This window comes from Fundulus heteroclitus, chromosome 9 (genome assembly GCF_011125445.2).
Source record: "Fundulus heteroclitus isolate FHET01 chromosome 9, MU-UCD_Fhet_4.1, whole genome shotgun sequence".
NCBI classification, from domain to species: Eukaryota; Metazoa; Chordata; class Actinopteri; order Cyprinodontiformes; family Fundulidae; genus Fundulus; species Fundulus heteroclitus.
In genome coordinates, this window is record NC_046369.1 from 22,121,518 (window position 1) to 22,148,434 (window position 26,917).

Sequence of the window (26,917 nt, forward strand, 5' to 3'; positions counted from 1 at the left end):
ATCCATTTGACATGCAGGAATAATGGGTATTGAAAGCTTGCAAACTAAAACGTAACCATGCATGAGCATTGTAATTTGTACTTTTTCTTTGTTTACAAGCAAACCGGGATTACCGGTAGTTAGTTTGAACTTTATTTTTAGTGGCGACAAGACACTTCTCCTCAGACATGTTATCGCGATGATTGCCCATGAAGATTTTCAATCCCAGTCCTGGTTGAAAAGCGCTGGAAGGGAAAGTGTTCGTTGATTGGTTACTTACTGGTCACATGACCACGCATCCGCCCTGTGACTGTTGCTGTTATGACAACGAAGTTTGGAGAGTCAGATGAATGGTGGCGATGAAGAAGAAGCTGAACTCCAGCAAAAACCGCCAGAAGTCGCTAAAATGTACAGTGTACCTGGACATTCAGACAGTAAGTGTGTGAAAAAGCTGCCGCTTCGGCACAAAAATCCAGAAAACCGACCTGTTGCTCGAGCTTTGGGGACAGAAAGCTAGCTAGCAAGTTCACACATCCTGTTTTCTCTGCAAACCATGTCTCCCAAAATACCAGGTTGTTAGTTCACCAGTTAATTTGTGACGGATATTTTGAGTTTAGCAAAAGATTTTATGCTTTTATATTTACTTTAGTATGGGTCACACAGAGCTGCTGTTTTATACAATTCCAAGGTGGGACCTAGAAATCTTTATGACTTGAAATAAAGACGCTGTCAACAACAAATAGCTAAAACGAAATGTTTCGTGTAAAGTTGTTTACACGGACTTTATCATTAAATCTGACTGGTCTAGATTGAGCTTTTTAAATACCAACTATGCATTATATGTGCTTTTCATGGATATTACTTAATCCGGAAATTCTGAAATGAATTTGTCTGTTCATCCATCCTCTTTCTTACAGTTTGTAGCTTTTTGCAGCTTAAGTGTCAAAATATCAGTGGTAAATTAATTTAACTTTTTTGTTAGTCTTAAAACGATTACAAACTTCGAGTGCTAAAATAATACAGAAATACTGTATTTTTATATAATTTTAAAGTCAAAAATATTTCACTGAATGTACTTACTTGCATAAAGTAATGGAAAGTCTTCTTTCTAGTATGCCAAAGTAGTGGTTCCTTCTTTAACTTATTTATCTTTGACTTCTATCAGATGTGATCAGCCATCTACCACCTTTCGATGAATGTTCACTTATGTTTCAAAGTTTAAATCGTATTTTGAAAATTAAGGCTAAAGTTAAATGCTACAAGTTAAAACCATTTTATATAGCTCATAATCATGCCAAGGATTATATTTCTGTCAGACGTAATCTAAACGTGAAACTACCACTGTTGATTTCTGAGTGAATGAATGAACAAATTATTGCTATGAACGGCTAGTTTGTGAAATTGCTGCCATGGTATTCTGTTTGTTTGCAGGTTACGAGCCCAGGAGTCCTTCTGCACAAGAGGCACGGCATCTACCTCAGTGTGCGTATAATGGGCCAGTACAAGAAGACTCCATGTTTGCCACCTGTTTTCCCTTTACTCTTCCACCACAGAATGGTTTTTGTCAAGGTGAGAGTGAAATAGCAGATCATTAGAACGAAGGGTTTTGTTAGAACGGCAGTTGAACATAGTCATGTGTTGACTTTTATCTGCTTTGGCTTGTTATGGGAAACTGGGTCAGTCCCCCAGTTGCATCTCTGTTTTTCTATCTGAAACCTTTGGCAACATTTTATTCATACTCCTTGGATTTATTCCCCCACAATTTTTCACATCGCCACCAAAAACTTCAAAGTATGTTATTGGGATTTTATGTGTTTGCACAACACAAAGTTTTGCATAATTGCAAAGTAGAAAGAAAATAAAAATTATGAATAAAACAGCCCCTAAAAATCTGATAAGTGTGTCATACATTTTGTATCCATCCACCATTATGCTTATACAACTATATCCCAATCTTTGTACTTCTCACGGACCATGGCTGTCCATGTAAACCGACTGACTGGACAAAGAGAGCATTAATCAGAGAAGCCGCTCAGATGTCCCTGCAACTTAGGAAGGAAAATCTGTTGACAAGGCCATAAGGGACAAGTACTGAGAAGAAAGAAAGCCATGAAAGTCCTGTTTTCAGTTTGCCTTAAGCCGTGTAACTGGCTCAGAAAAAATGGAAGAATGTGCTCTGTTCAGAAAATATAACTTCTTTTTACCTATATGCTAAACATTATATGTGACAGAAAACTAATATTGCACATCACCCTCAACCTACCATCGTGACGCCGCCACCACCATGTTTCACTGTGGGGATGCTTTTCGTCAGCAGTGAATGATTAGCTAGAAGAAAGAAAAACTTGTTGCACGCTGTAAACATGTGTTTATAGAGGTGATTCTGCAAAGTGTTGACTCAACAGAGATTAGCAAAAATGCATGCTGGTCTTTTCAGATTTTAATTTGTAGAAAATGTTATACCATACATATTTTCCCTTTCACTTGGGGACTCATGGCCGAGTTTGTTTTGGGCCGCCGCGTAAAAACCTCAAAATCCAGTTTGTGACGTGACAACATGTTACAGGGTAACATGTTATTCTTACTAACCGGTTCTATTTTATTGGGATTTCTGCCATCAGAAGGTCATTGTGCACATTTCTGAATACATTGTTGATATTCTTACCGCCATCATTGCTGTCTGACTACAGTGCCTTTTAAAGCTATTTGACAATTTTCACAACCTTTTGCCTCACAATCTGGATGTAAAATAGATTATTTTTGAAAGTTTCCCCTATTTAAGTTAAAGAAGACATACCTGCAATTTTGAAGATGTATTATTTTCTTTATTGTAAAGCAAACAACAAACGGGACAACAACAAGAGAAAACTTCAGCGTGCATAACTGTTTAACCCCTAAAGTCAGTATTGATGCAGAAATACCAGCTGCAAGAGGCTTTGGATCCGTCTGTGAGCTCACCATGTCTTGCCGCAGGGATTTTTACCCATTCCTCGAGGGAAAGCTGCTCCAGCTCCTTCACGTTGGAGGTGTTTCACTTGTGAAGCGATCTTCTAGTCGAACCACAGATTCCCAGTTGGATTGAGGTCTGGACTTTGGCTCCATGACTTTAATTCCAACACATCTAAATGTTTCCCTTCTGCACCAGAATATCCACACATTTAGCACCATCCATCTTTTCCTCCACTTGGACCAGTTTCCTTGTAGCTGCCGCTTAAGAACATTCCCACAGCATGATGCTGCCACCACCATGTTTCACTATGGGGATGGTGCTGTTGCGGTGACCGGATGTGTTGGGTTTGCACCAGGCAAAGAGTTTTCCTTGGTGTCTGAAAAGTTCAAATTTAGTCTAATCTGACCAGACCCCTTCCTCCATACATTTGGGGAGTCGCCCACGTGCCTTTTGGCAAACTCAAAACATGCTTTCTTATTTTTAACACTAGGTTTCTGGTCATACTCCCATAAAGCCCAGCTCTATGGAGTCTGCGGGTCATTGTGGTCCTGTGGACAGGTCCTCCAGTCTCTGCTGTGGAGCTCTGCAGCTCCTCCAGGGTTACCTTTGGTCTCTGTGCCTCTCTGATTAATGCCCTCCTGGCCTCGTCTGTGAGTTTTGTTGGGCGGCCTTCTCTTGACAGTTTTGTTGTGGTACCAGGTGATTTACATTTGAAGTTGATGGATTTCATGGTGCTCAGGGGGAACGTCAAAGATTTGGATATTTTTTTAATAACCCCATCCTGACCTGGTTGGAGAGCTCATTGGTCCTGATAGTTTGATGCCTCTTGCTTGGTGGTGCTGCAGCCTTTAGAGCCTTTTAGAAAAAGTCTGTTTTTATTGACAGATCATGTGAGACTTGGATTGTAAACAGGTGGACTTAATTTCACTAATTATGTGACAGTTGAGGGTAATTAGTTGCACCAGAACTTTTTAGGGGCTTCGAAGCCAATTTACAGTGCATTTAAAAAAAAAAAAAAGTATATTTTTCTCATTTCAGTTCACCATCTTACACTATCCAGCACATAAAATAAGAATAAAAACATTGAAGTTAGAGGTTGGATGTAACAGAATGGATAAAAGGGGGTTGAATACTTTTGCAAGACGCTGTTTATCTCTGTGTTTCCTGATAAAAACAAGGCAGCTTACACGGAGGAGAATGGCTGAGATAGATTCTGGCCCGTCTGCCCGATCTTGTTATGAATATCGACTTGTTTTGTTTGTCCTCTATCTGTTTTACCAGACCTTCTCTGGCGTTGTTGACCCTGCTGATGTAGCTGACCTCCTCGAAGGTAAATGGCCGTCCGGGATTTGCTTGCTCATCTCTTATTCCTGAATTTCGTTGTTTGCACGCTTAAAGGCTATTAGCCGCGCTAGGAATCATTAGCTTACAGACTGTTTATGCTTTCCCTCTCCTCAGCTGACACAACAGTTTTTGAGCTGATTCAGTCGGTCCCTCCAGGTATGCGTTTCTGTTGGTGCCATATGGGCGTGTTAAGCTCCACTCCATCAAGTCATCGGGCTGTGGAGGATGACCTTTTAATGTGGATTTGATGTAACTGTATGTGTTTCTGTTAGAGGGGGAGATTCTTGCCACGATGGAGGAATGCAGCAGAGATTTCCTGTACCCTGGTCCCACACTGGCTGCTACTGGAGCTGCAGAAAGAGACATTCTGATGAAAAGATCCTCCTCATTTCCTGTGAGCTGGTTAAGTTTGGTTCCCTTTTAGTTCTGCGATCTTTTAGGGGATTAGGTTTGCATAGTTTGGACCTAACGTGGTTTGTTATTTGTGTTTAAGTTGTTTCCTGAAAGGAATCAGCGTTATTATCGAGGAACTTTAGAAGTTCTTTCTTGGGATCAATTTACGGATCCAGTTAGGTTCCCGTTCTCCTGTAAGCTTCTTCAATAGTATTTCTATTAATATTATTGCAAAATATTATTGAAAAAAAAAAACTTCTGTGGAAGGAAACCACACTTTCTATCCATCAGTATACTTTGTACTTTCCTCTATTTTTCCGTCTTTGTCATTTTTTTCCTGCAGGTTATATATTTAAAAGCTGACCACTGTCGAAAAACATCAGCTATAAATACATCATTAACGTGTCTTTATACTTTAAAGTTGGCTAAAGACGGACTGAGCACTGGAAATTTAAATCTGACAGGCAATTAAGTTTGACCTTGAAAATATGTTAACCACTCTGGTTTTTATTTGATATTTTTTATTGGTTACTTGTTCAAAAACTCAAATGTTTAAATGTGAAACAGAGTCATTGTTGTTGTTTTTTTACAAGCTAACTATATGGCAGCCAACTCTTGCCTTTTATTTCCTGCTTACATAAGCCACTGAATTCATACTGCACACCTGGACATCAGTCAATCAAGCAAACGTTTCACTGTCGTGAAGTTGATTTATGCTTTATTTAAAAGCTGCAGAAATCTCCATGTGACGTACCATGATCAGCACCACGACGTTTAGATGTAAAAGAAAACTGTTTCTTCTTGTCTTCGTTGGTCTGACATCTGTGCACCGGATTAGATTACCCCAATCAAAAGCTCCATTTTGTCTTTGAGAAAATGCTTTATTCAGAAAAGCTGGGCTTTTCTTTTTTTATTAAAGAAGCAATCCACTATCTTAATTCCATCAACAAGAAAAAAAGACCTAAACTTGTGTGTTTATTTCATGTTTTCTCTTCCTACAGCCTCCTGCTTTCATCCCTTCATCTCTCCCTGACTGCAGTTTTTTTTTTTTTTTTCCTATCATCCCCCTTGTCCTCCAAGGCACCAGCTGGCATATTTAAATGTCTTTAAACACTGTTCCCCTCACCAGTGCTTTTATGTGTTTGTGTTTGGACGACGTAGCAATTTATACGTCTCTCCCGAAAAGCCCTATTATTTAAACATCACTGGTGCCTTTTCTCTTCTTCTGCTGTTTGTGTTTTTTTTTTGTTTTTTTTTATCCACGACTCAGGAACAGATTGAAGATTTGTGCTCGTAAATTGGTGTCCCTCGCAGAGCTTTTATGTGTCCTTTTTGTTTTCCGCGGACTCTTAAAGGCGTTGTTTTCCCCCCCGTTGTCCGTCTCTTGCCAGGGAATCTCCCCTAAAGTGGAGTTTGCAACGGCGTCGGTCATAGAGGAGAGTGGCGGGAGAAACAGCTGGGCTCCATCACCTGTAAGTGGCTCGGTTTAATACATCTCTGTGTGTTTGTTTGCTCTTGGCCGAAATATGTGATCCCACACGTCCTGAGCGCTGAAGATGACCCTACAGAGGGCCGTAATGAGTGGTGTTGCTCACCATCACATTTGTCTGTTTTCACTAAACATGCCCAGCCTCTGCTGTTGCCATGACTACTGTCCATACGAGCAGCATCTCGAGGGCGTTTGTTCCCTCGTCGTGAATCTAATTACGGGAAGGCAGTGATGATTTTTGATCCCCCTCTTTCTCTCTTTTTGTCATAGCCCAACAAATTAGAAAATTATTGAAAAGTTTATTTTATTGAATAATTCAGATCCAATAGTAAAATGTATGTTATTCTGTTGATATTGATGACTGTGGTTTATTAAACTAAACTTAAAATGAATTTTAAATTTGCACAGAATCGTTCTGTTATTACCTACACAGCTACAATCTTTTGACTTAATAGTTGACCAGCAGGAATTCACTTATCGCCGCCACAATCTGAGAGAAGCCACCTGGTTTCATTGTTCAGGGTCCTAAATGTTCACAGAGTTCTTTATCCAAGCACATATGCAAGAAAAGTTAAGTGGAAGGAAAAAGTATGGCAGAAAAAAACGTCCATCTGACGCACAGAATCAAAAGCTGTTATGAGCTCTGTATCCAAATGTCAAGTGAGGATTTAGGGAGCCATGTAGTCTTCTGGGTGTTTTCCATTTTACAAATTCAGCAAGGTTATTTAGCAGGAAATCTTGGAGCACGTCATGCTTCCCCATGTTGAATACCTTTTATGAAGATCCTAATTCTGTTTTCTAACCAAACTTGGCACCTGCCCCAACAGCTCGTACTGTTTGAGCTTGATTGGCAAGCAAACCTGTCAAAGCAAAGTCCAAAACCTATGGAGCTCTGTCCAGAGGGTGATAAGAAACGTCAGTCCCAACCACGCAGATAGGCAGAATCATGCAACACTGATGGAATAATTCATGCAAAACTAGCACTGACCTGATGCCTAGAATGTACAAGAGGTACCTGGACATGCTCTTCAGTACGCTCCCACTTCAGTATTTAACATCTGTTTTTCTTTGTTGTGTGACTAATTCATATTATGTAGGAGATTCTGTTTTTCAGTTGATTTACTACAATCAAATGTACCTTTCAATGATATTCTCATGTAGCAAAAAGCATCTAATAACACGTTTATGGTTTATCTTTGGTGTTTCCTGTCGAAGTTGGCTCTATAATCGGACATTTTCCTGACATACACCATATTTTCTGGATGATGATGTATGAAGTAGCTAATATAACCCTCTGTTGTGCTGTTTGTTTCGAATCAATCACGTTCTGTTGGAGTGCACTTTATCTTAGTCAAAGGGGAACTAAGAGGACTCAACAAAAGTTAAAAACAGCCTAAGTGAAAATTTTGTCACAATCTCTTTGCGGCATCTGATCTTTCACCCGGTGGTTTGCATGTTGTGCCAAACAGACTACCATGCATCTCCCAGGTGCAGCAACCTAAGCTAAGCCATTAGTTTGAATGGGGATGTCACTGACAGCGAAGCAGATTGTCACCGTGTTCTGCAGCGGCCCCTTAGGGGGACGCCTGGATCAGAGCGCCGCTGTGGCTGTCAGACAGTAGGATTTCTCCATTTTCTCTCTCCTAATGGCTTCTCAGCATAGGCATTTTCCTGACTACATGTCTCCCCTGCTGACAAGCTATGTTGTTTACCAACACAGCTTTGGGAGGACGGCATCTCCCAGATAACCTCTCGTCAGTACAAACACAGCCGTACCCGCCATGTTAACTTCAAGATAACAGTGACGTCTTTTGATGTGGTTCTTTTGTATCAGGTGCTGGTCAAATAATTAGAATATCATGAAAAAGGTGATTTTTCTCCAGTAATTTAATTAATAAAAGTGAAACTCATATTATAAACTCATATTAAATTCATTCATTACACACAGACTGATATATTTTATTTTGATGATTAGAACTAATGAAAAGGCCAAATTCAGAATATGAGTTAAGACCAATACAAAAAAAGACTTCCAGCCCCAGGAGCTTCTGGAGGGGGCTGTAATTCCTGTCCGTCAGGCGCAGTTATACTCTGTTTTGTCCTTTCTCTCAGACGCCGTCATGCTGAAATGATCACTGCTTAGCGCGTTCCATGTTTGCGCTGTGATTGTGGGGATTTAAACATGATACGAGGATTAACATTCTGAAGCATTCAGACAGAGGCAGCTTCGCCGAGCTACGAGGAGAGCTGCAGACGTTAACCTTCCTGTTATTTATCAACATGCCAAGCTTTGTCGAATGATGTCTTTATCCTCACAACAAAAAAAAAAAAAAAAACCTGTGGTGAAAATCGCCGCTAATCACATTAGTCGAGCCTTCTGTTCCGAGCCGGGGACCCGGGAAAACTAAACTCGCCTGTCGGCTGCCGGTCCAGCAGCGGCAAAACAGACCCAAGTCACAGATGTGGGGGATTCAGGGGCGAGGGCGTACGTCCTAATTCCTGTTATATCAGATTATTGTCAAAAGGCAGCTTTGATGATGATTTATTCATCATTTGGTTTCTCTTAAAAAATAGTTTCAATGCGCGGGGAGTTTTCTAATTAGCATTTAGATTATCTTTGTTTTACAGCCAGCCGATGTCTCTCTATCATATTAGACTAAGAGATGGCCATCAAATGCAATTAACATTTTATCTTAACTTATTTATCCCTGGTTGGCATTACCTGCAGCAAGTGAGATATTGCTTTAGAGAACGATGTTAGTGGCTATTAGAGTTATTGGAGTAATTCTGCAGAGGGTGCCTCCATGGCAGTGCGGACCGCCAGAGCTGTTTTCTTATAACACTTAAGTGGAATCATTTAGCTAATGGTTTAATGGGTTTGTCCAGCGGGAGCAAGCCTGTCAAGACCGAGAGCGACGGCCGTAATGGTTAAAGTGGGGGAGGCTTTCATAAAAAGGAATAAATTGCGGCCTTCCAGGAACTCTGACCTTGCTCAGACGTTTAGATGAGTGTCAGCGCGTCCAAGACAAACGCTAACAACCTTGTCTCTCCGTTGCCACAAACAGACCTGTTGTCTTTCTCCGGTGAGGCCATCTTTGACCCCGTCTCAGCACACGTCATCAAAGACGCCTTCGCCGTTTAGCAAAACACGGGACGACAATCCGCACTGCGTGATGTGGAAAGACGGGGAGGAGAAGCCGGACGTTGAGGCCGTTGTCCCGAGCAGAACGCCGACGTCTAGACGTTCTCCTGCTGCATCGCCGTCGGACTACAGCCCTCGAAGAAAAAACAAGGACAGGAAGCGCAGTGACACCAGAGCTGCGGTGGACGCTGGGTACCAACGGCCTACGGTTTCCTCGACGACGCGAGCCCTGTCCCCTTACACGTACCGCAAGATGTGCCAGCTGTCCGACGACACCAGGCAGCGGATGAGCCACCTCCAGCTAGGGCCTCACCACTTTCGGAAGGAGACGGAGAGCCAGCCACCTTTTTCGGTTTGAGTTTTGTTTTGTTTTTTTTTTATTTTTTGTCACAGGTCTTTGTTTTGAGTCACGTCATCCAGTATTTATCATGCAACGTGTTTCAGTTCAAATGCTCTGTGTATATAGAACCAAACTAATTGAACAGGCCAGTGAAGGTTTTAGAAAAAAACAAACATGAAAATTGGAGTACTTGAATAAAAGCAGGCTGTTTTGTTATAATATATAATTTCCATTTCTTCTGGATTTCCTCAAAGTTTCTCAGTGAGAATTGGATTTTTATTTTTTTTTTTTTTTTTTTTGTTCCCGCTGCAAAACTGCTGTGAGCAATTTTATCCCAATCTTCTATGGTTATGTTCTATATTAGGGCCATTTTCTTGTGATGGCTTTTCTCTCTGCACTGCTTAGTATTTCAAACGGGTTTTTGTATTTTACAGGTTTTCCAGATAAGAAAAGCTTAAAGGGAGTTCTTCTCACTTCAATTGTAAATGAACTTGTGTTTTTACTTTGTTTTTCAACAGAGGAAACATGTTAATAGTGCAACAGGAAACTATTTTTTTAATAACTAATAGCATTAATAACTGCCTATTTCTATTGAGTTAATGATAATAATAATAGTATTGTTAAGAATAGTAAAACAATAAATGAGTTAATACATTAATATTAATAAACAATAAATTTCAAAATGGTTTGCCTTTATAGTGATAAAATAAGGTAGGGATTAAAAGATACAGAAGAAACTCTTAAATAAGAATCTAAATATAAAGATGCTTTTACAAAAAACAAAGCAAAAGTGTTTTGTTGTTTCCCCTGTTTAACATCCCAGGACAATGAAGGACCTGCATTCAGGTGTGTCTGTCAAACCGGATTGTTTGAGTGATTCTCTGTGCTCTAATTTTAGATTTATGTTTAATTGTTGTCTAATCTGTCACATATTTTGGTAGATTTGACAATATATGGTTCTAAGCAGGTTTTAAACATATAACATATGAAGGACAGGGAAACTTAATGAGCTTAATTTCTGCATTTTTCAGGTCTGCGTCGATATGTAAAACAAAAACAAAAAGAAAATGCAAATATATTTGCATTTCCTGACTATTTCAGATTCTATTGTCTATATGTTTTCTTCTCGATGTCCTTTTTGGGGCAACAGTGGCGCAAAAGTTAGGGAGGTTGTCCTGTAATTGACAGGTTGCCGGTTTGATCCCCCACTCTGACCGCCCTGCTGGTGGTGGTCAGAGGGTGACGCCGTTGTATGGCAGCCTGGCCTCTGTCAGTCTGCCCCAGGGCAGCTGTGGCCACTAACATAGCTCACCACCATCAGGGTGTAGATGACTGACCGCGGTGTGAAGCACTTTGGGGTCGTCAGACTAGATAAAGCGCTGTACAAGTACATTTACCATTTGTTTTTGTCTTTTCTTTCTCTGTATACTTCCTTCTGTCCTCCTTCTTTCCTCCCTACCACCTTTATCTTTCTTCTTATCTTCCTATTATGTGTCCTTCCTTTCTTTTATTCCTTCTTCTTCTTATCCTTCGTTTCATCCACCTCTTCCTTTCTTTCTAGTGCCCTTATTTTTTCTCTGCTTTTATCTCTTTCTCTGCTTCCTCCTATTGTTCCATCCTTGGGTCCTGAAGCTCCTCTTTTTTTGCCTCCCTCCCTTCCTGATGTCCTTGGTTGCTTCCTTCCTTCCTTTCTTCCTTCTTCCCTGCCTAAATTCCTTCCGGTTTTTGTGTTCCCTTTTTATCCATCTGTCCTACCTCCCTTTTATTCCACCCTTCTGAGCTTCCTTAGGTTGGATTTTTGCAGGCTCGATATTTAAAGCCTGCCCAGAGTGAAACCTTATTGTTTATATATCATAAAGAAGGTTAATGGATTGAGTCTGGAAAAAGTCTGGAAAAGTCTTGAATTTTGACATGAAGTATGCATAGGAACCCGGGAGTAACATGAGTGTAAACAGTCTGACTCTCAGTTCTTCTCTTTTTAGAAACGGCCCCGCGGGGATGTTTCTTTAACTTATGGTATCTTTTTGGGACACCCAGACTTCCCTTCTGCCTGGTGACACTCTCCACCTCATTCTGGAGGGATCCTAACGGGTTCCCAGGTCTGAAGGGAAATGCAGTGCCTCAAGTGTAGTCTGGGGTCTCCTCCCCTGCTTCTTCTCAAGCGCATGCAGCAAAACTATTGGCCGAACATGAAGGAATCTTAAAAAGCCACTGCTTTCCGGGCCGTGATCAAAACAGGAACAAAATGCAGTTAAACCTCTGTTGGCCCAGCCCATAAAACCACCATCAAGCTTATGAAGTCAGGATCTTATTGTACCTTTTATTCCATCGTGTAACTTGGTTTTAAGTTCCTGTAAAATCCAACAAGGCAAAGGCAGCTAATAACTTAATCGTAGTGGTCTCTGTTTTAAAAATCCAACAGTGGACGTGTTCTGAGCATATGGTTTATAAGACTAGTAGGAGCCTGAGCTGCTGCAGGTCACACCTCAGCGGGAGCTTCCCAAAATTTCACTTAATCATGCAAGCAGATTAAGTTAAGGAGTGTAGTAATAAGGCAGTGTTAATCTTTTTTTTTTATCTTAGCTTTTAATGGATTTTGACGTCATGAATGGACTTGGACTACTCGCGCGAACTTATCCTCACTGTGGGACCTGAACGGGATTTAAAAAGCAACACATGCTGATCTTAAAAGAGGAACAATCCGATTAAAGTCACTGGTATCTAAAAGTTAGTGAGTTTCCTAATATACAGCATAATGGGAATAAGTAAGGTACTGTTGGTATGCCCTAGACCCTTAAAGTCCTCCTGCACATTAATAACCAAACAGATTATAAGATGCTGGGTTTGTTGTTTTGGTCACACTCATTAATGGAATTCACTTGATTAGGGCTGTTGTTTTATCTGAGGCAGGAGCATGCTTTTTCTGCCTCTGCGTTTTCCTGGGGGGTGATCCTCTTTCTATAATTAACCCCATTAATTGAGTGTCAAGCTGCAATTAACAAATAAACACCTCATGAAGTGGTCTAGCTTGGTGAGGGGAAGAATTATGCGGGAGTTTCAGAGCTCCACGAGCTTCTTGTGCGCAGAGGAGAGTCATTCCTGTCAGTGCAGCACACAATTTGCTTCAAAAAAGGATAAAAGAAGTAAAAAAAGGAAGTTTTTGCTTCATTCGGACAGAGTGGAAATGTGATTAATGGACCATTTCGTCCTGTTTTTATTTCCGCAGCGCGGCAGGAGGAAATCACTGGCTTTTTGTTTTGCCATTTAACGTTGTGTGGGGCAGGTGAATGGGTGCTGTTGAGGAAAACATGTGCGAGTGTTTCCCTCTACACATAAAAACGGTCTCACAGCAGATCCCTTTATGCTGGGATGTTTCAGGTCCCCCGCTGCAGTAATGCCTCTGGGATGGGAACGCCGGCCGCCTCCTCGATGCTGAACGGCAGCTCCAGTCGGCGCTCTCTCAGTTTCTCAGCTGCTCACACAGGTAGGACTCAGACTCCTGCTAAAGCTGCTATATGAGCTATATAGCAGGACTCTGCCAAGTTTGGTGGAAAACTAGATTTAAAGTTTGTTTTCATAAGAGTCTGGCAGAAAAAGAAACGGTTAATATTTCCACATTGTGTACTTCACTGTTTTAGGAATTCAGCACAACAAAGTTATGCTATTAGACCCTCATTATAATTACAAAGATATTTATAAAAGCTTTAAATGTTCTTATATTAAAACGCTGATTTCTGCTAAAGGAATGCAGCAGGTGTTTGCAACCTGAATTTTCAGTGCAACATGTAGGATCTAAAAACTGACCGGTGTTTTTATTTATGAAGTTATAAAAAGGTGTCGGTTGTTCTGTTTTCATGCTACATTTCAAAACAATTTTCATTACAGAATGTCACTAAAGGTACAAGAAGTCATCTGCTGTTTCTGTTTTAGTCATTTGTTTCCATTTTTGTTTTCTTTAAATCTCAGAAAAAAACATATGTGAAAGAAAAGCTATATTAAACCGTTCTTTGAAAGTGAAATGCTAAAGTGTCGCTGCCCTCTGCTCAGGACTCTGGACATTTCCACAGTCTTCTTACATCCTTGCCATGAGGTTTCTGAGCACTGTAAATTATTGCATTTATTTATGTTTTTCTTATCCATTTAATATGTTTTCGAATAGTCCGTTGAAGATCAAAGAAAAGTGCTCTTATTTTGTTGTGTGCTGTTTGTAAAATAATGCTGTTACCATACTTAGATCAATTTCAGAAGGTCGTTCTGTACTTCTAAGTTTTCCTTTGTGTTTTCTGTAGATTCGTCTCTTTTTGGAAGTCACAGACCGAGAACGGAGCGAGTAAGTCCAATTACCGTTGCCATAGATCATCAGTTAGAATGAGGTCTGGACTTTGACTAGGCCATTCTAACACATAAATATGCTTTGACCTAAACATTCCCATGTTTAGGGTCTGTCCTCTCCACTGCAGTCTCAAGTGTTTTGCCGCCTCTAACAGGGTCTCAACCACCTTTGTGGTTTATTTAGCTTCATCCATATTCCCATCACCTCTGACCAGCTTCTCTGTCCTGCCTGAAGTAAAGCATCCCTACAGCATCATGCTGCCACTCCTGTTTCACAGAGGCGTAGGGGTATTCAGTGTTTCTTTTTTGTTTTTTCATCACACATGGCCTTTTGATTGGATGTCAACGTTTAGTTTTGGTTTCATCTGACCAGACTTTCTTCTTCCACATTTGTTGTGTCTCAACATGGCTCGAGGCAAACTGCAAAAAGAGACGTCCATTGGGTTTATTTCAGCAACAGCTTTCCTCTTTCCCCCGGATTTGTGTCCAGTCAGTAGTTCTCTGGTGAATGTATTCTCTTACCTGAGCAGCGGATCCCTGCAGCTCCTCTAGAGTAACCATGGGCCTTATAGCTGCTTGTATGTGCATAAATAATACTATTTTTGTCCTGCCTGTCGGCATGTGGACAGCCACAGGTTTCGTTTTCAGAGGGGTGGACTGAAGAGTCCCCCTTGAGGTGTTCAACCTTGAGATATCTTTTGATAACCTTACCCTGCTGTCAGCTGCTCAACAACTTTATCTCTGACCTGTCGGCTGTGTTCCTCCATGAAGCTGCTTTTTTCAGTAATGTTCTCCAGCAAACCTCTGAGGCTTTCAAAGGACAGCAGACTTTATATTGACATTCGATTACATGCGGGGGAACCTTAGTTATGAGCAGCTTTGTGTTGTTCTAATGCATACTATTCTAATGGTTGTAATGTGTGAATACTTCTTAAAGGCAGACTACAGCAGCATGTTTAGACAGATGTAGTCAAAAATGTATACTGATACCTTCTTTGAAGTAAAATATGCTTAAAGTTAATTTCTGCATAAATTGCTCTCAATGTATCACATTAGTTTGTTTAAAAGTTTTAAGCTGAAAGCTCTCCATAACTTGAGTAACTATCTTCTTTTCTTTTTTTTCCTAGACAGAACCGGCTGCAGTGGGGGTCCAGACGTCTCCAGAGACTCCATCCCGCCGTGAACCCAGGATAAAAAGCCCTGCGCAGGAGTCTGCCTCAGTTCGGGCCAGCCTGGCTGGGTCAGAACCAGGAAGGCTTCTGAATGTCAGCGGCCGCTCCCTCAGAGACGGGTATATCCCCTTCCCCAGTCTCACAGGGTTTTCTCATTTTGTTTCAACTTTTAAACCCGACAAATGTGTCTAAATCAATCTTTGGTTTTAGTCCTAAAATACGGCACTGACCAAAAGGACCCCACATAATGAACGCTGACTGGGTCGGCCTTCTGTTTCAGACTTTTATTATTATCAAAACAGTAGAGTGAAAGGAAAATGTCAGAAACCTGAGTTTAATCTACTGTAAGACAACAAAATAGGAGGGGAAAAAAACATCTGATTCTTTCTACTTGTGGTTACACGTTAGATGCTAAAAAATATTTCAATAAGCGCCGAGGCGGTTTGTTGCAAAACAATCAGACCGCCCTTATTGTCACACTGAAGCCGGAGCGACCATAATCCTAATTTTTTTCCTATTGTTTACCCATAATTTGTCGAGATCCATCTGTGCGCATCGTTTCTGTTTGCCCAAAAGATCTCGAAAGCAAAACTGGCACCTGTAGGAGTGCCCAATTACCGTGAACAACAAATATATGGAAATCCCAAGAGGTGCCCGCATACGCTGCTGCTGCTGCTGGGCAAATCTGTGTGTGTGTGTGTGTGTGTGTGTGTGTGTACACATACACATCTAATCTTTAATTTTGATCACACTCGACGGGAGGGATGAATTCCCCTCCACCTTTTAAATTACAGAAGCTGATGTCTTGTCATGTTTGGTCATTACTGACGAAGGAGGCAGCGAGAAGGGAAAACAAAGAGGAAATGGTATTGATTTGTGTTTCTGCTTTAGACTGATGCATTTGACCCGATGCACACTTTACTACGTTCAGAGAGACCTTGTCATCAATCACAGGGGATGTGAGCTGAGCGCGCCGACAGGACCGGCGTCGCGTTTTGTTTGTTTGCTCTGCTTTGCTCAGTCCATAAGTAAACATTAAAATCAATAGACAATCTTAAACTGCAAAGTAAATTGCAGGAAATGAATGATACTTTCCTCTCATCTGGAAGCGCGGCAGGATTTGCTGGGTGGGAGATTAGACTCGGCCTTTGTAGATTCCCTCTGACAGGGAAGGGGGCACGTCTTTTCCGCCAATCTCTGATCTATAAAGAAAATGACAGATGCCAGTGGCAGCTTTTTTTTTTTTTTTTTTTGCCCTCTAAGCCTCTGAGTCTCAGTCTATTCATGTCTCGGGATGATTTGTCCTTGATGACTTTTTGAAGCAGGTACCGAGTTTATCTGATTACAGATGAAAAGCTCCTGTTCCAACACTGCCAGCTAGGACGAGACACGAGTCAATCTGTCGGTTATCACCCCTCCAGTACCAACAAATGGACGTGGATGAGAGCCAATAAAGAAGGATCCGTTTTCATCAGTGCACTCTTTTGCGTCCAGACTTACTGTAGAAAACATACATTTATAGAGCATTGATAAAGATTTAATTATTGCATCATGCGCCACACACTATTGGTCATTAATAACTTGTGCTATTTTGTTAAAATAACAAAAACTTGTTATTTTACGAGGACAAAAAAATCTGAATTCCTGTTTAGAGGGGAAAAAGCAAGGTTATGTTTTATTGATACTAAAGAGCTGAAGTGTCAGAGTGGAAGCTCACCATCATCGCTCTCACCTTATCTTTGGTTGGAGCACAGACTAGTGGACGCAAGGTATATGTCAGTGAATAAGCATAGCTTTTAAAATTTTAATTCAATTCAAAAAGTAAAACTTGAAAATAAAAATGTCTTTCCCTTTTAGATTTATTGTGTGTTGCCACAGTTAAATAGGTCTTTCTGCAGGATGTTTGCATGCATGGGTTCTCTCTGGATAGTTTCCTCCCACAATCCCGTCGGGTTAGTCTCTCTAGATATGAGCCTCTCGCCTAGTGGCCACTGCAGATGGGGACCAGCCCTCCTGGCCCTACAAGGATCAGCGGATGTATAAACGAATAGACAGTCAAAGTGTTAACTAGTGTTTGCTCATACAAACTGGGTTAAAAACAGCTTCGTTCTACAACATGCACGATTAAAATGTGTGTTTTTGTAAAGTCGCCCTCATACTTGATGAAAACATGATGTGCCGTTTCGTCTTCCTCAGACTTCAGACCGGTCCGTCCTACTGGGAGCAGATCCACAGCCGGGTCCAGAGGATTCTGCAGACGCACAGAACCACCTGGGACCACAGAGGGAGCTGTAACTTTTAAGCCACTTCAGGAGCGTTTCACTGCAAGGCCTGGACACCAATTCTACTAATTCATCCAGTGTTTTCCCTTTAAAATGTATATTATGGAATAGCAGAGCAATATGTCCTAGTAAGGTTATTTGGGGATAAAAGATCTGATTCTATTTGAATAGAAATCAAATCTAAAAGTAAAAGTGGGCAAGGGGAATCTTACCTTCAATATAATTAACATTTCAAACATCTGAAGCACATGAAGGTCGTTTATTTTACCTCTTACTCGTCTTCTGTGCTGCATTGGACGTTTAAACCAAGCAGAGCCGTTGTCCTTTTTTTCCCCCCCTCTTTAAGCCGTTTATTAAACTGGCTCGACTATACTGAAGCAGCGTTTTGCGTGTGTGGGAAGGAGACGTGGAGGATGTAAGCTGCAGCTTCTGAAGGGCTCGCCTCTCGCAGCACAAAGGGGAAGCATGAAGGTAGCCAAGAGCTACCGCTGGGAGCCCCGAGCTAAAAACAGACCGAAGAGATTCGAGCGAGAGAAAAGGAACAAAAGTAAATCCTGAATGAAAGGGTAAGCGGCACAAAGAGACCGAGCCGCTACTGAAATGCAAACATTCATCTTCATAGTGTTACGTGGAAATGTCTTGATTGAAAAAAATCAAAGCCGTGCGTAATGTATTTCTGCCGATTCATCTGTGGGATGGACGTAATTCTGCCGCTGGGGTATTTATCACGGCTAATCATGTTGTAGCTGTTACGAGCTCTCGTCACTTCTACACTGAATGACACCACATATGCAAAAACATCTTAAAGTTTTGAGAAGGGAAGCAACAGTAATTAACTTTTCCTGCACAAAGGGACATCATGGTTGACAATCTAAGCTACTTTTAGTATTAAGGGTTTTCTACAGCAGCAGAAATGCTAACAGAGTCCAGCTAATCTGACAACAGCTTCATCTTCTTCATATCAATGTAATGTTTATTCTGCAGTCCAGATACGCTCATATTTAAATAAAGTTTCAGGTCCACAATCACTAGAATCACATCAAGGATGGTCATGACAGACGTGTTTCAGGCACACACTTTAATATTGGTTGTTGTAATTAAAAATGAGAAGCCCTATTCACTGATGACTGTACAGAGTTAGGGAATCATCTCGTCTGTAAAGATCAGGATCCAGTGAGGTTCATCGTAGTTTCTCCTCTTCAACCCTCATGCTAAAGGACCAAATATCGAGCTCTCAGAGTCGGGGCGCGCCACATCTTCACTTCTTATGGAATATCTTCTTCTTCTTGTTCCTCTTCCCAGCTGCTTGTGCCGCTTTCTCCGCTATAATTTGCTGGTACTTCTTTTTGTTTTTACTGGAACGAGAAAAGAAAAGTGCAATTTGTGTTTGTGTTTTCAAAAGTGACAAACCAATAAAATCGACTGATGCATCTCGTTTTGCCGATATATTACATTTTTACCCACCAGAGGATTTAATGCACTGCCCTTTACCTGCTAACAGATTGAAATGAGTTTTTAAAAAGGGATATCTATTAATTACTGTCCAAGACGATATTAAAGGAGTGACTAAATATCTGGAGATTACCTCCACGTTCATTAGCATCTCTGGCTTAAAATAAGTTAGTCTTTGGTTGTAGCAGCATGTTCTCAAAATGAAAGTTCCCATCCTTTAATTTAAGTACATTTATGCCACTTAAATTAATTGCTGACAGGTTTGCACAGAAAGGGCTTCTGATGTGCTCTCCCCTTCAGGAAACGTCAGCAAAGAGTGGCGAATCAACGTCGCCAAGTCTCCATGTCATGGCGTCGAAATGCCAAAGGGAAGCCAGATAAAAGTGTTACTGGACCTCCCACTGCTATAAGCTACTGGGACTGTTTTGCTTTAACCCCCGGGAGAGTTTGGTGTGAAACAGGATAAATGTGTGGAAAAAGCACCTCGAGGACCCCGTTTGTCACGGTGGAAGATCTGTGATGCTGTGGGCCCAGTTTCTTTTTCAGAGTGTTTTTAAATATAAATTCTGGTATAAGGAGCCGTTAACAGCTTATGTCCTCCTACGGACCGTCAGTAAACTACTACGTGTAATGACCGGGTGTTTTACCGGCGTACTGACCCAAAACATAAAAGACCAAATAAACAGTTTTTGGGGTGCGCTGAATAGAAGAGAGCAAGAGTTTTTTCAGCTAAGGTCCTCAAACTGTTGTCTTGGAAGCACTTTGGAGCTAAAGTGGCCGGGCTGCTGGACTCCAGCTTTAGATAACCTGATCAGAAACATCTTTGCTCCTGAACAGGACAGGTTCATCTCAGGGCAGCACGGCAGAGCCGCCACTGATGTGTGTTGCCCTTTAAGGTGGAAAGTCAGACATCCTGCTCTCTCTGGGCTCCAACCTTGTAAAGTTAACAGATTTAACGTGTGATAATTTGAACCTGAATAAATGTTGTCAAATTAAATGATTCATCAAAATGTTTCCCCTGAGATTATACCACTGTAATAAACAGACTCAATGAGTTCAAGGCTTTTTAGACACAGTAAGGTTGGAGGTTGAAACGAGAGGAACGACCTTCATGAGTGTAACTTACTGTCTGAACTCGGCGTCGTTCAGCAGCTCCTCCACCATGGTTCTCTTTCTCTCCTTCTTGGGAATACGGGAATGATAGAAATCAGCCGGGCTGTCCACCACTGTGCCCACCTGTGTGAGACGCGGAGAACGGGATGTGATAAACCGTAGAAGCAGCAGCGTGTGATCGTTGCGGACCACAATGCAGCGCTGCAGAACTAGGCCAAATGCTAACATTTCACAACAGATTAATGAAGGTCTGCATTTTTCTGCAAGAACTCTTTGAGATGCCAGGAAAGGATGGAACTGACCTGGAAATACTTGGGGAAGCCATCTCTGTCGTTCTTCTTGTAGAACCTCTTGGGATCCAGGGACCCTCTCATCTTCAGCAGCTGCAGGTCGCCTTTCAGTTCCTGGGAAATCTCTGGAGCCTTCATATTAAACCAACCGTCTCCTGTTGATTTCGCCCTCTCTTCCTAAAAAGACATCATTTAATTCGAAACCAGCTTCAGTGATGCAGATTAAATTGGTTAGAAATAAGAACTCTGCGAAACTTACTCTGCGTTTCAACTTTAAGGCTTGTTTAGATTCACTGTAGGGAGGCACCGCGTGCTTCTTCTCAAAGTCCGGTCCGATCACGCTCTTCTTCATCACCTGCGGACAGGAACACAGCTCTGAAAACAACTCGGCGCGGAAAAGGTCAAAGTCCAAAAACTTGGACAGAACCTATAAACCCAATCTGAATAAATATCCCGTTCATTATTCATTCTGCACCTCGGCTCACCTTCAGAGAAACAGAGTAAAGAAAGAAAAAAGAAAAAAAATCAATCTGCAATTTACCTCATCCAGGCTCTTCTTTTCCTTTAGTTTCTGCAGCGAGCTGGAGACGGGTTTTGATTTGCTGCCATCGAAACTGATGTATAAACCGCCGAGCTCCTTCACCCTGAGGCCGGGGTCAATACGGCTGGACAACTCTTTCCTGAAATTAATAGGCACAGAGAAAATCCCTCATGAGCAGCGGCCACGTCTCATCCCTCACCTCTGCATAGCTATAAAACAACCAGGAGGCTCTGCTGTGCTCATCCTTTACATGAGCCATCTTAAGAAATAATAAACTCCCCAAACATATAGACTACTGAACTCAATATTGCAACTTAATGCAATTCAAAGCGTAGGTGATAGATATTTTTATTCAGTATTGCTATGACTTTGAAGACAGCTGTATAGTCTGGACCCCCTCCTTCAGGGACGAGGACACCGTTTATCTTCCACTAAATTAATCTCTGTTTATATATGTGAAGGATTAAAAATAAACTTTTATTTCTAAGTTTCTGCTTAAGTGAAATTGACCAGAAACACAAACAACTTCCCTCCATGGCTTTCCGACACCCTGGGGTAGAAGAATGACATGAAGCTGAGGCCCATTGCTCCTCAAAAGGGGAAATACAAGAGAGCATGAACAACGCAGAACTGTGTATGAAGCGAGTGCAAGAAGTTTTTGCATCTGGAGCTTTAGAGTCTAGAGTAGAGACTTAAACAAAGAGGCTGCGCTCTGAAAGGACATCTCTAACAATATGGGAGTAAAAGGTGAGTTTAAAATTCAGTAGAAGCTAGATATAAGTGATTACCGTATATAACAAGTAGTATTAGTGACAGTTTTTGTTAAACATTTTAACTCTGGTATCGGTGAGCAGCAAGTTTGGACAACAGCTGATGCCCTCTCATTTATTTGCACCCTGCTCCAGATTCATCTTCATCCATAAGCAGCCTCAGAAATCCACAGGTCTCCACAACAAGGGCTCCATCCAAACCCCCTGAATAACAGCGTCTAGCTCCTGCTCCTTGACCTTTCATGGGGTCGACAGTAAGAAATCTAGCGTGGGGAGGAGAGGAGCCTTTAACTCTGACGTCATTATGTGATGGAAACAGAGATGGACGATGCGAGACAAATCCAGGCACACAAAGCCTTCCCAAAATTAACTAAGTGTGCCCCCTCTTCTCTCCGGAGATCGTTAATTTCAATGAGCATGGCTGCGCTGGTAAGTCATGTCACGCAAAGGATTGTGGGATACCTTAAGGGTTTTTAGCACCGGTAAGGGATGTCGCGGGGTTCTTAGGCAAAACTAGCCCTGAGAGGAAGCATACAGGCTCCTTTTCCTACCTCCTTCCTCACTGACTGCACTTATCATGGGGACCGCTGACGCACTTCTGCTTTGGCTCAAGAGTCCGTTCTCTTTAAAAAGGTATTCAGATTTATTTGAAGGCTTCTGTTCACATCTTCGTGGGACTTGGCAGCAATCATGGAGGAAGCTGTAGCTTATATTAAATTTAAACAGGTAATCTCGTCTTGTTTTCTACAGCTCTGTATCAGATGATTTTTCCTAAGAGGCTCACAGCCCAGGCTACTCTGATTCTATAAGTGAAGCACCACCCGTCCCCATCGACACCGTGCTTCATCCCGCCTTGGAGCAGTTTTGCATGCTATAAAGACGTGTAACACAGAAACCACCACAACGCTGCACGCGTTCTTTTCCTTTACATTTATGTCTCTAAACCTTGATAATCTATTTCACTTACAACTGAGGGTTTCTGCTCAAGAACAGGACTTTTGAATCCTCGTCATCATCCTCATCCCCGTCTTCATCTATGAACTCGTCATCTTCCTCCTCCTGTTCAGCCACCGTATCCGCAGCCTCCTCTTCCTCCCTGTAGTACTGTAGGTCGGCATCTTGTCCGGGTCGAGTGTCGATCATAAACAGCCCATCCACTGCTGACGAGGACGCAGCCTGCGACACGCTGGAAGGTTTTCCTCTTCGTTCTTCTCTGCTCCCCAAGTCATCCTCATCAGACATCAGGTCCTCCTCTTCTTCATCAGAGCCGTCTTCATCGTCGCTGCTGTCTAGCAGGCTGACAGTTTTCGTCTTCTGGACAACAACGTCCTTAGATTGCTGCTCTGAGTCCGACTCTACTGAGACCGCTACCTTCTGGCTCGCCGTCACATGGACCTCCAGTTTTTCCTCCACCCTTGGCTGGATTTCCACATCTTCCTCCTCTGGAGGCTCGTCTGCAGCTTCCTGCTTCTTCTCCACCCTCTCAATGTCTTCAGAGTCCGTCTGACTTATCGTTGCTGGAGCAGACGGGAGATTCTGCGCTGGCTCTGATGGTGGGATCGTTTCCTCCATCATCTCTATCTCTGAGGCCTCTCCAGCCTTATTTTCAGAGGACAGCTCCTCCTTCAGGTCTTCGGTGATCACTGCAGGCTCACTGATATCTCCAGCGCACACTGACCCTGGGAGTGCCACATCTTTTGTTTTCTCCTTTTCATCCTCAGCTCCGCTGGACGTGAGCTCAGCGCTGTCCAAACTCTCCTCGTCTCCAGATGTTTGGCTCTTTTGCTCCTCCACCAGGGTGCAGTCTCCGTCCTCTCCGATCACTGTGCTTTCTAACTTAGAGTCATCTAACGAGCTCTCCTCTTCGGCCGGTTCTTCGGTTTTTTCTAAACCCGCGCTGCTAGTCTTTGTAGACCTTCTAGACGTTGGAGCTCTCCGGTTGCTGGTCCCAGATCCTGCGCGGCTGCTGCAGGGAGTCCCTCTGCTGCCCGTTGATGAACCCACTTCCACCTCCTCGGACTCTGAATCCCCGGCAGCTTTGGAGACAGCAGAACGGGTTCTGCCTGAAGAGCTCAGGCTGTATTTGGGTCCTGACTCAAACCCTTCAGAGTCACAACTGGGTTTCTTATCGTCTTCCTCGGTGGACGCTGCGCCCCCCCTGGTCGCCCTGGTCCGTCGAGTTGTTCTGGTGGGGGACTGGGAGCTTTCAGACAGCTCCTCCAGGTGCATTGGAATAGGACGGATGGGCCTTCTGGGCCCCCGTCCTGAGGCGCTGGACGCGTAGCTCTCGGCCTCAGAGAGCTCCGAATCCTCGGCGAGTCGTCTCGCGGACGATCGGGTGAGAGCGGATCTCCTCTGACTTCTTGTAACTCTCTGAGAGTCAGTCATCGCCGACCCACAGGACTCCGTCTCTGGCGGCATTTCCCTTTTGCCGTCTGCCTTGGCCTCGTCAGACGTCTTCCTTCTCGTGCTTCGCCGGACTCCAGGTTTGATCGGAGACACGACGGAGGAGCTCGACTCCACCTCGGATACCTCATGGTCCTGATCTTTCTCGCGGAGCTGTCTGCTCCTCAGTCTGGTCCGTGTCAGTGGTGGCTCGGCGTCTGACGCCACAGAGCAGAGGGACTCCGCGTCAGACGTGTCGCCTTCGTGGATGGAGCCCACTGGGGTAGAGGGATCCTTTGGACTGTGGATTCTAGAGACTCTGTTGCATCTTCTCTTTGTGGAGGCGGCAGGAGTTTCTACTGTTCCTCCTTCAGGCTTCTCCTCCTTCTGGCTGCAGGTCTCTGCGAGGGTCGGCGGGACAGGGCATTCATCCTGTTGAGCGCTCCTGGTTCTTCTGGCAGTGGAGGGGGTGGCCTGTTTAACACAAACAAGACAGTTAAGGGCAAGACTAGTTTGCAGCTGCCGATGTTCTCCAAACAGAGGATAAACGGGGGAAAAAAATTATATAAATGTTCAATACTTTTCATTTTAATGTATGAGATACAAACTTCCATGTGAATTTATAGCAGATAAGGACGGAAACAAGGAAGGAAAAAGGAAAGGAAGGACAAGGGAAGGAACCAAATAAGGGAGGTTAGAAACATGCAAGAAGGAAGAAGAGACACAGAGGAATTTAGCAGGACAACAGGAAGGTAGGAACAAAATCAAGAAGGAATAGATAGACACAAAGAAGGAAAATAAAAGGCAAGGAGGACACAAGGAAAGAGAGAAATTCAGGATAGATGCAAAGAGGAAAAGACTGACAAAAGGGACGGATGCAGGGGAGGAAAGACAAGGACAAGGCCTGAAGAAAGGACACAAGGAAGGCAGTGAGGCAGGAAAGAAGAAAGGAAAGTAGGAAATGAGGGAATTATAAAAGGAGAGAAGAAACCACTGAAAGTAGGAAGGAATGAAGGTAGGATACAAGAAGGAAAGCTAGGCAGGAGCTCATGAGAAAAGAATGAAGGAAAGAGAAAGATACTTGAAAACCACTGCTTAAGTAAAACGTGTTTATTCTGCATTGTTCCTCAAGTCTTGCCTCCACGTATTAATCTATTAAAACCAGCCAACAACAACCGTAAACTTAATTTTACTAATTGAAGTTGAATTTATTCCTTTGTGTTACATTTTTAGGAGGTGGTTGGGGGATACCCTACCCTGCAAAATGTAACATTGACACCGTCTTAGTGTTTTATAGTTTAGCAGGAGGAATATTTGTTTATTATCCGTTATAAATAAAAACGATTACACTTTTTTTTAGATTCCTAACCAGCCAATATCTAATCTAAACTATTAGATTAGGAGTAAATCCCATGCAGATTAGTTTGAATAACACTTCTATAAAAACAAAAACAAAAGATCAACTAAAACTTGGAAATGAATTAATGACTTCGCTTCTTTGCAGTTCCGGATAAAATGAGTGAAATTCGTAGAAATGTACACCTTTAGGAAGTTTTATTTCTAGTTTTACAGAAGATGTTATGCCCGTTTCCCACTTGTGAGTGTGAGTATTCATTGCTCATTGGGAGGCATAATGATTGTCTAGTTATTCGCTGTATGAAAAAGAAAAAAATCAAATTTGAAGAGTTTATAGGACAGTAAACAAGTGAGGTCAGTGAAGCGGTTTGGAGTATTTTCCGAGCACTAACCCCCCAGAAGCCGTGTTTACAAACTCTCGACTGAACGGGTTCAACAACAACCTGTCGGCTTCATTCTGCGTGCTTGTTTTTCCATCTGCTCCGCGATGAAAACATTAGTAAACTCGGATCGCCTCCTGTCTGACCACGTGAAGCTTCTGCAAGTCCGCGCGCGTGAGTCTCGAGCCACGCGACAGCTTTGGATCACCGCCGATCGAGCCGCCGTGGGACCTCTGCGCGTTTCCTTCATTAAACACGTCTGTCTCCTACACGTACCTGGACAACTGGCTGCTTCTCATTTGTTGTTTTAGTCGGGGAGTCCACGCGTCCTCCTCTTCTGGTGGCCACCATGTTGGACGCGATATTCTTCTTTCACTTCCGGGTTTGAAGAGGCCAGACCTGAGCAATCGACAGACGGGAGAAAAGCAACAGGCCGAGCAGACGAGCGCAGCAGCAGCGTTTGTGTCACTGCATGAATAATGTTGGTGGCAACAACAATAAGCACCACAAACGCGAGAGCAATTTATACCCATTTTATCTACCTATCTTGGCTGTCAAAAGCAAACTAAATGTTAATATGTGACCATATTTTTTTTCCTAAATCACAGATTTTTTAATCAGTATTTTAGTTTTTATGTTCCAACACTCTAACACACATCTTAGCTCCTGAAAACTTGAAATGTGCTAAAAGTATTGCCTCCAAACAGCGCTCTGAAGATCCTGTTTCACTCTTGATAAAAATCTGTAGATCATGAAGGAGCGCAGCCTAGCTTTAGACCAAACTACAAACCTAGATGTATTGAAAAAGAAAACCGACTATAAAGTATAATTACCCCTTTTACATAATCTTAAACAACTTTATCTTCAAGCCCGTCTTGTACTCAATCATACTCTCAGACTTCATCAATAAATGTTAAAAACAAAATGTTTGGTGGATATGACTATATATTTAATTGTTCAGATCTACACCTTCTGCTGCGATGTCCAAAACAGTAAAATGTGCTCCACCACCCATTTACAATGCCATACTTTTTAATGAAATATTCTATAATCTATTTTTGAAAAATATATTTGTGTAACACATTTAACTTTTTGTTCTTGCTCTGTGTTTTCCAATCACAGCAGCTGCATCTGGCCTTGGAGCGAGGCAGGGGCGGAGCCATTGCTGCTAACTTTATGTTCTTATAGATGGTGACTTGGTTTTGTC

At 42.4% G+C, this 26,917-nt stretch overlaps 2 protein-coding genes across 2 annotated transcripts; one reads left to right on the plus strand and one right to left on the minus strand.

The window, feature by feature from the left end:
• The first annotated feature begins 197 nt into the window (after positions 1 to 197).
• Positions 198 to 18,584, plus strand: spata6 (spermatogenesis associated 6). The gene is made up of 11 exons (XM_012877865.3): positions 198 to 413; positions 1,411 to 1,548; positions 4,211 to 4,259; positions 4,388 to 4,429; positions 4,546 to 4,667; positions 6,058 to 6,138; positions 9,221 to 9,649; positions 13,016 to 13,121; positions 13,927 to 13,967; positions 15,097 to 15,260; positions 17,338 to 18,584. The coding sequence occupies exons 1-11, from the start codon at positions 330 to 332 to the stop codon at positions 17,441 to 17,443; spliced, it is 1,362 nt and encodes a 453-aa protein (XP_012733319.2). The 5' UTR covers positions 198 to 329; the 3' UTR covers positions 17,444 to 18,584.
• Positions 18,487 to 26,121, minus strand: dnttip2 (deoxynucleotidyltransferase, terminal, interacting protein 2). The gene is made up of 7 exons (XM_021324202.2): positions 25,987 to 26,121; positions 22,557 to 24,448; positions 20,820 to 20,958; positions 20,538 to 20,633; positions 20,291 to 20,455; positions 20,002 to 20,111; positions 18,487 to 18,778 (listed from the first exon to the last, which is right to left on the minus strand). The coding sequence occupies exons 1-7, from the start codon at positions 26,059 to 26,061 to the stop codon at positions 18,682 to 18,684; spliced, it is 2,574 nt and encodes an 857-aa protein (XP_021179877.2). The 5' UTR covers positions 26,062 to 26,121; the 3' UTR covers positions 18,487 to 18,681.
• Between the last annotated feature and the right edge of the window lie 796 nt (positions 26,122 to 26,917).

Coding starts and splice junctions, on each gene's coding strand:
- dnttip2 (XM_021324202.2), bottom strand. CDS start 26,061: ATGGTGGCCACCAGAAGAGGAGGACGCGTGGACTCCCCGACTAAAACA. Junction 20,634..20,819: donor AAAAGAAGAGCCTGGATGAG/GTAAATTGCAGA, acceptor TCCTGTCCGCAG/GTGATGAAGAAGAGCGTGAT. Junction 18,779..20,001: donor AACGACGCCGAGTTCAGACA/GTAAGTTACACT, acceptor TTCTCGTTCCAG/TAAAAACAAAAAGAAGTACC.
- spata6 (XM_012877865.3), top strand. CDS start 330: ATGGTGGCGATGAAGAAGAAGCTGAACTCCAGCAAAAACCGCCAGAAG. Junction 4,668..6,057: donor AAAGATCCTCCTCATTTCCT/GTGAGCTGGTTA, acceptor GTCTCTTGCCAG/GGAATCTCCCCTAAAGTGGA. Junction 6,139..9,220: donor ACAGCTGGGCTCCATCACCT/GTAAGTGGCTCG, acceptor TGCCACAAACAG/ACCTGTTGTCTTTCTCCGGT.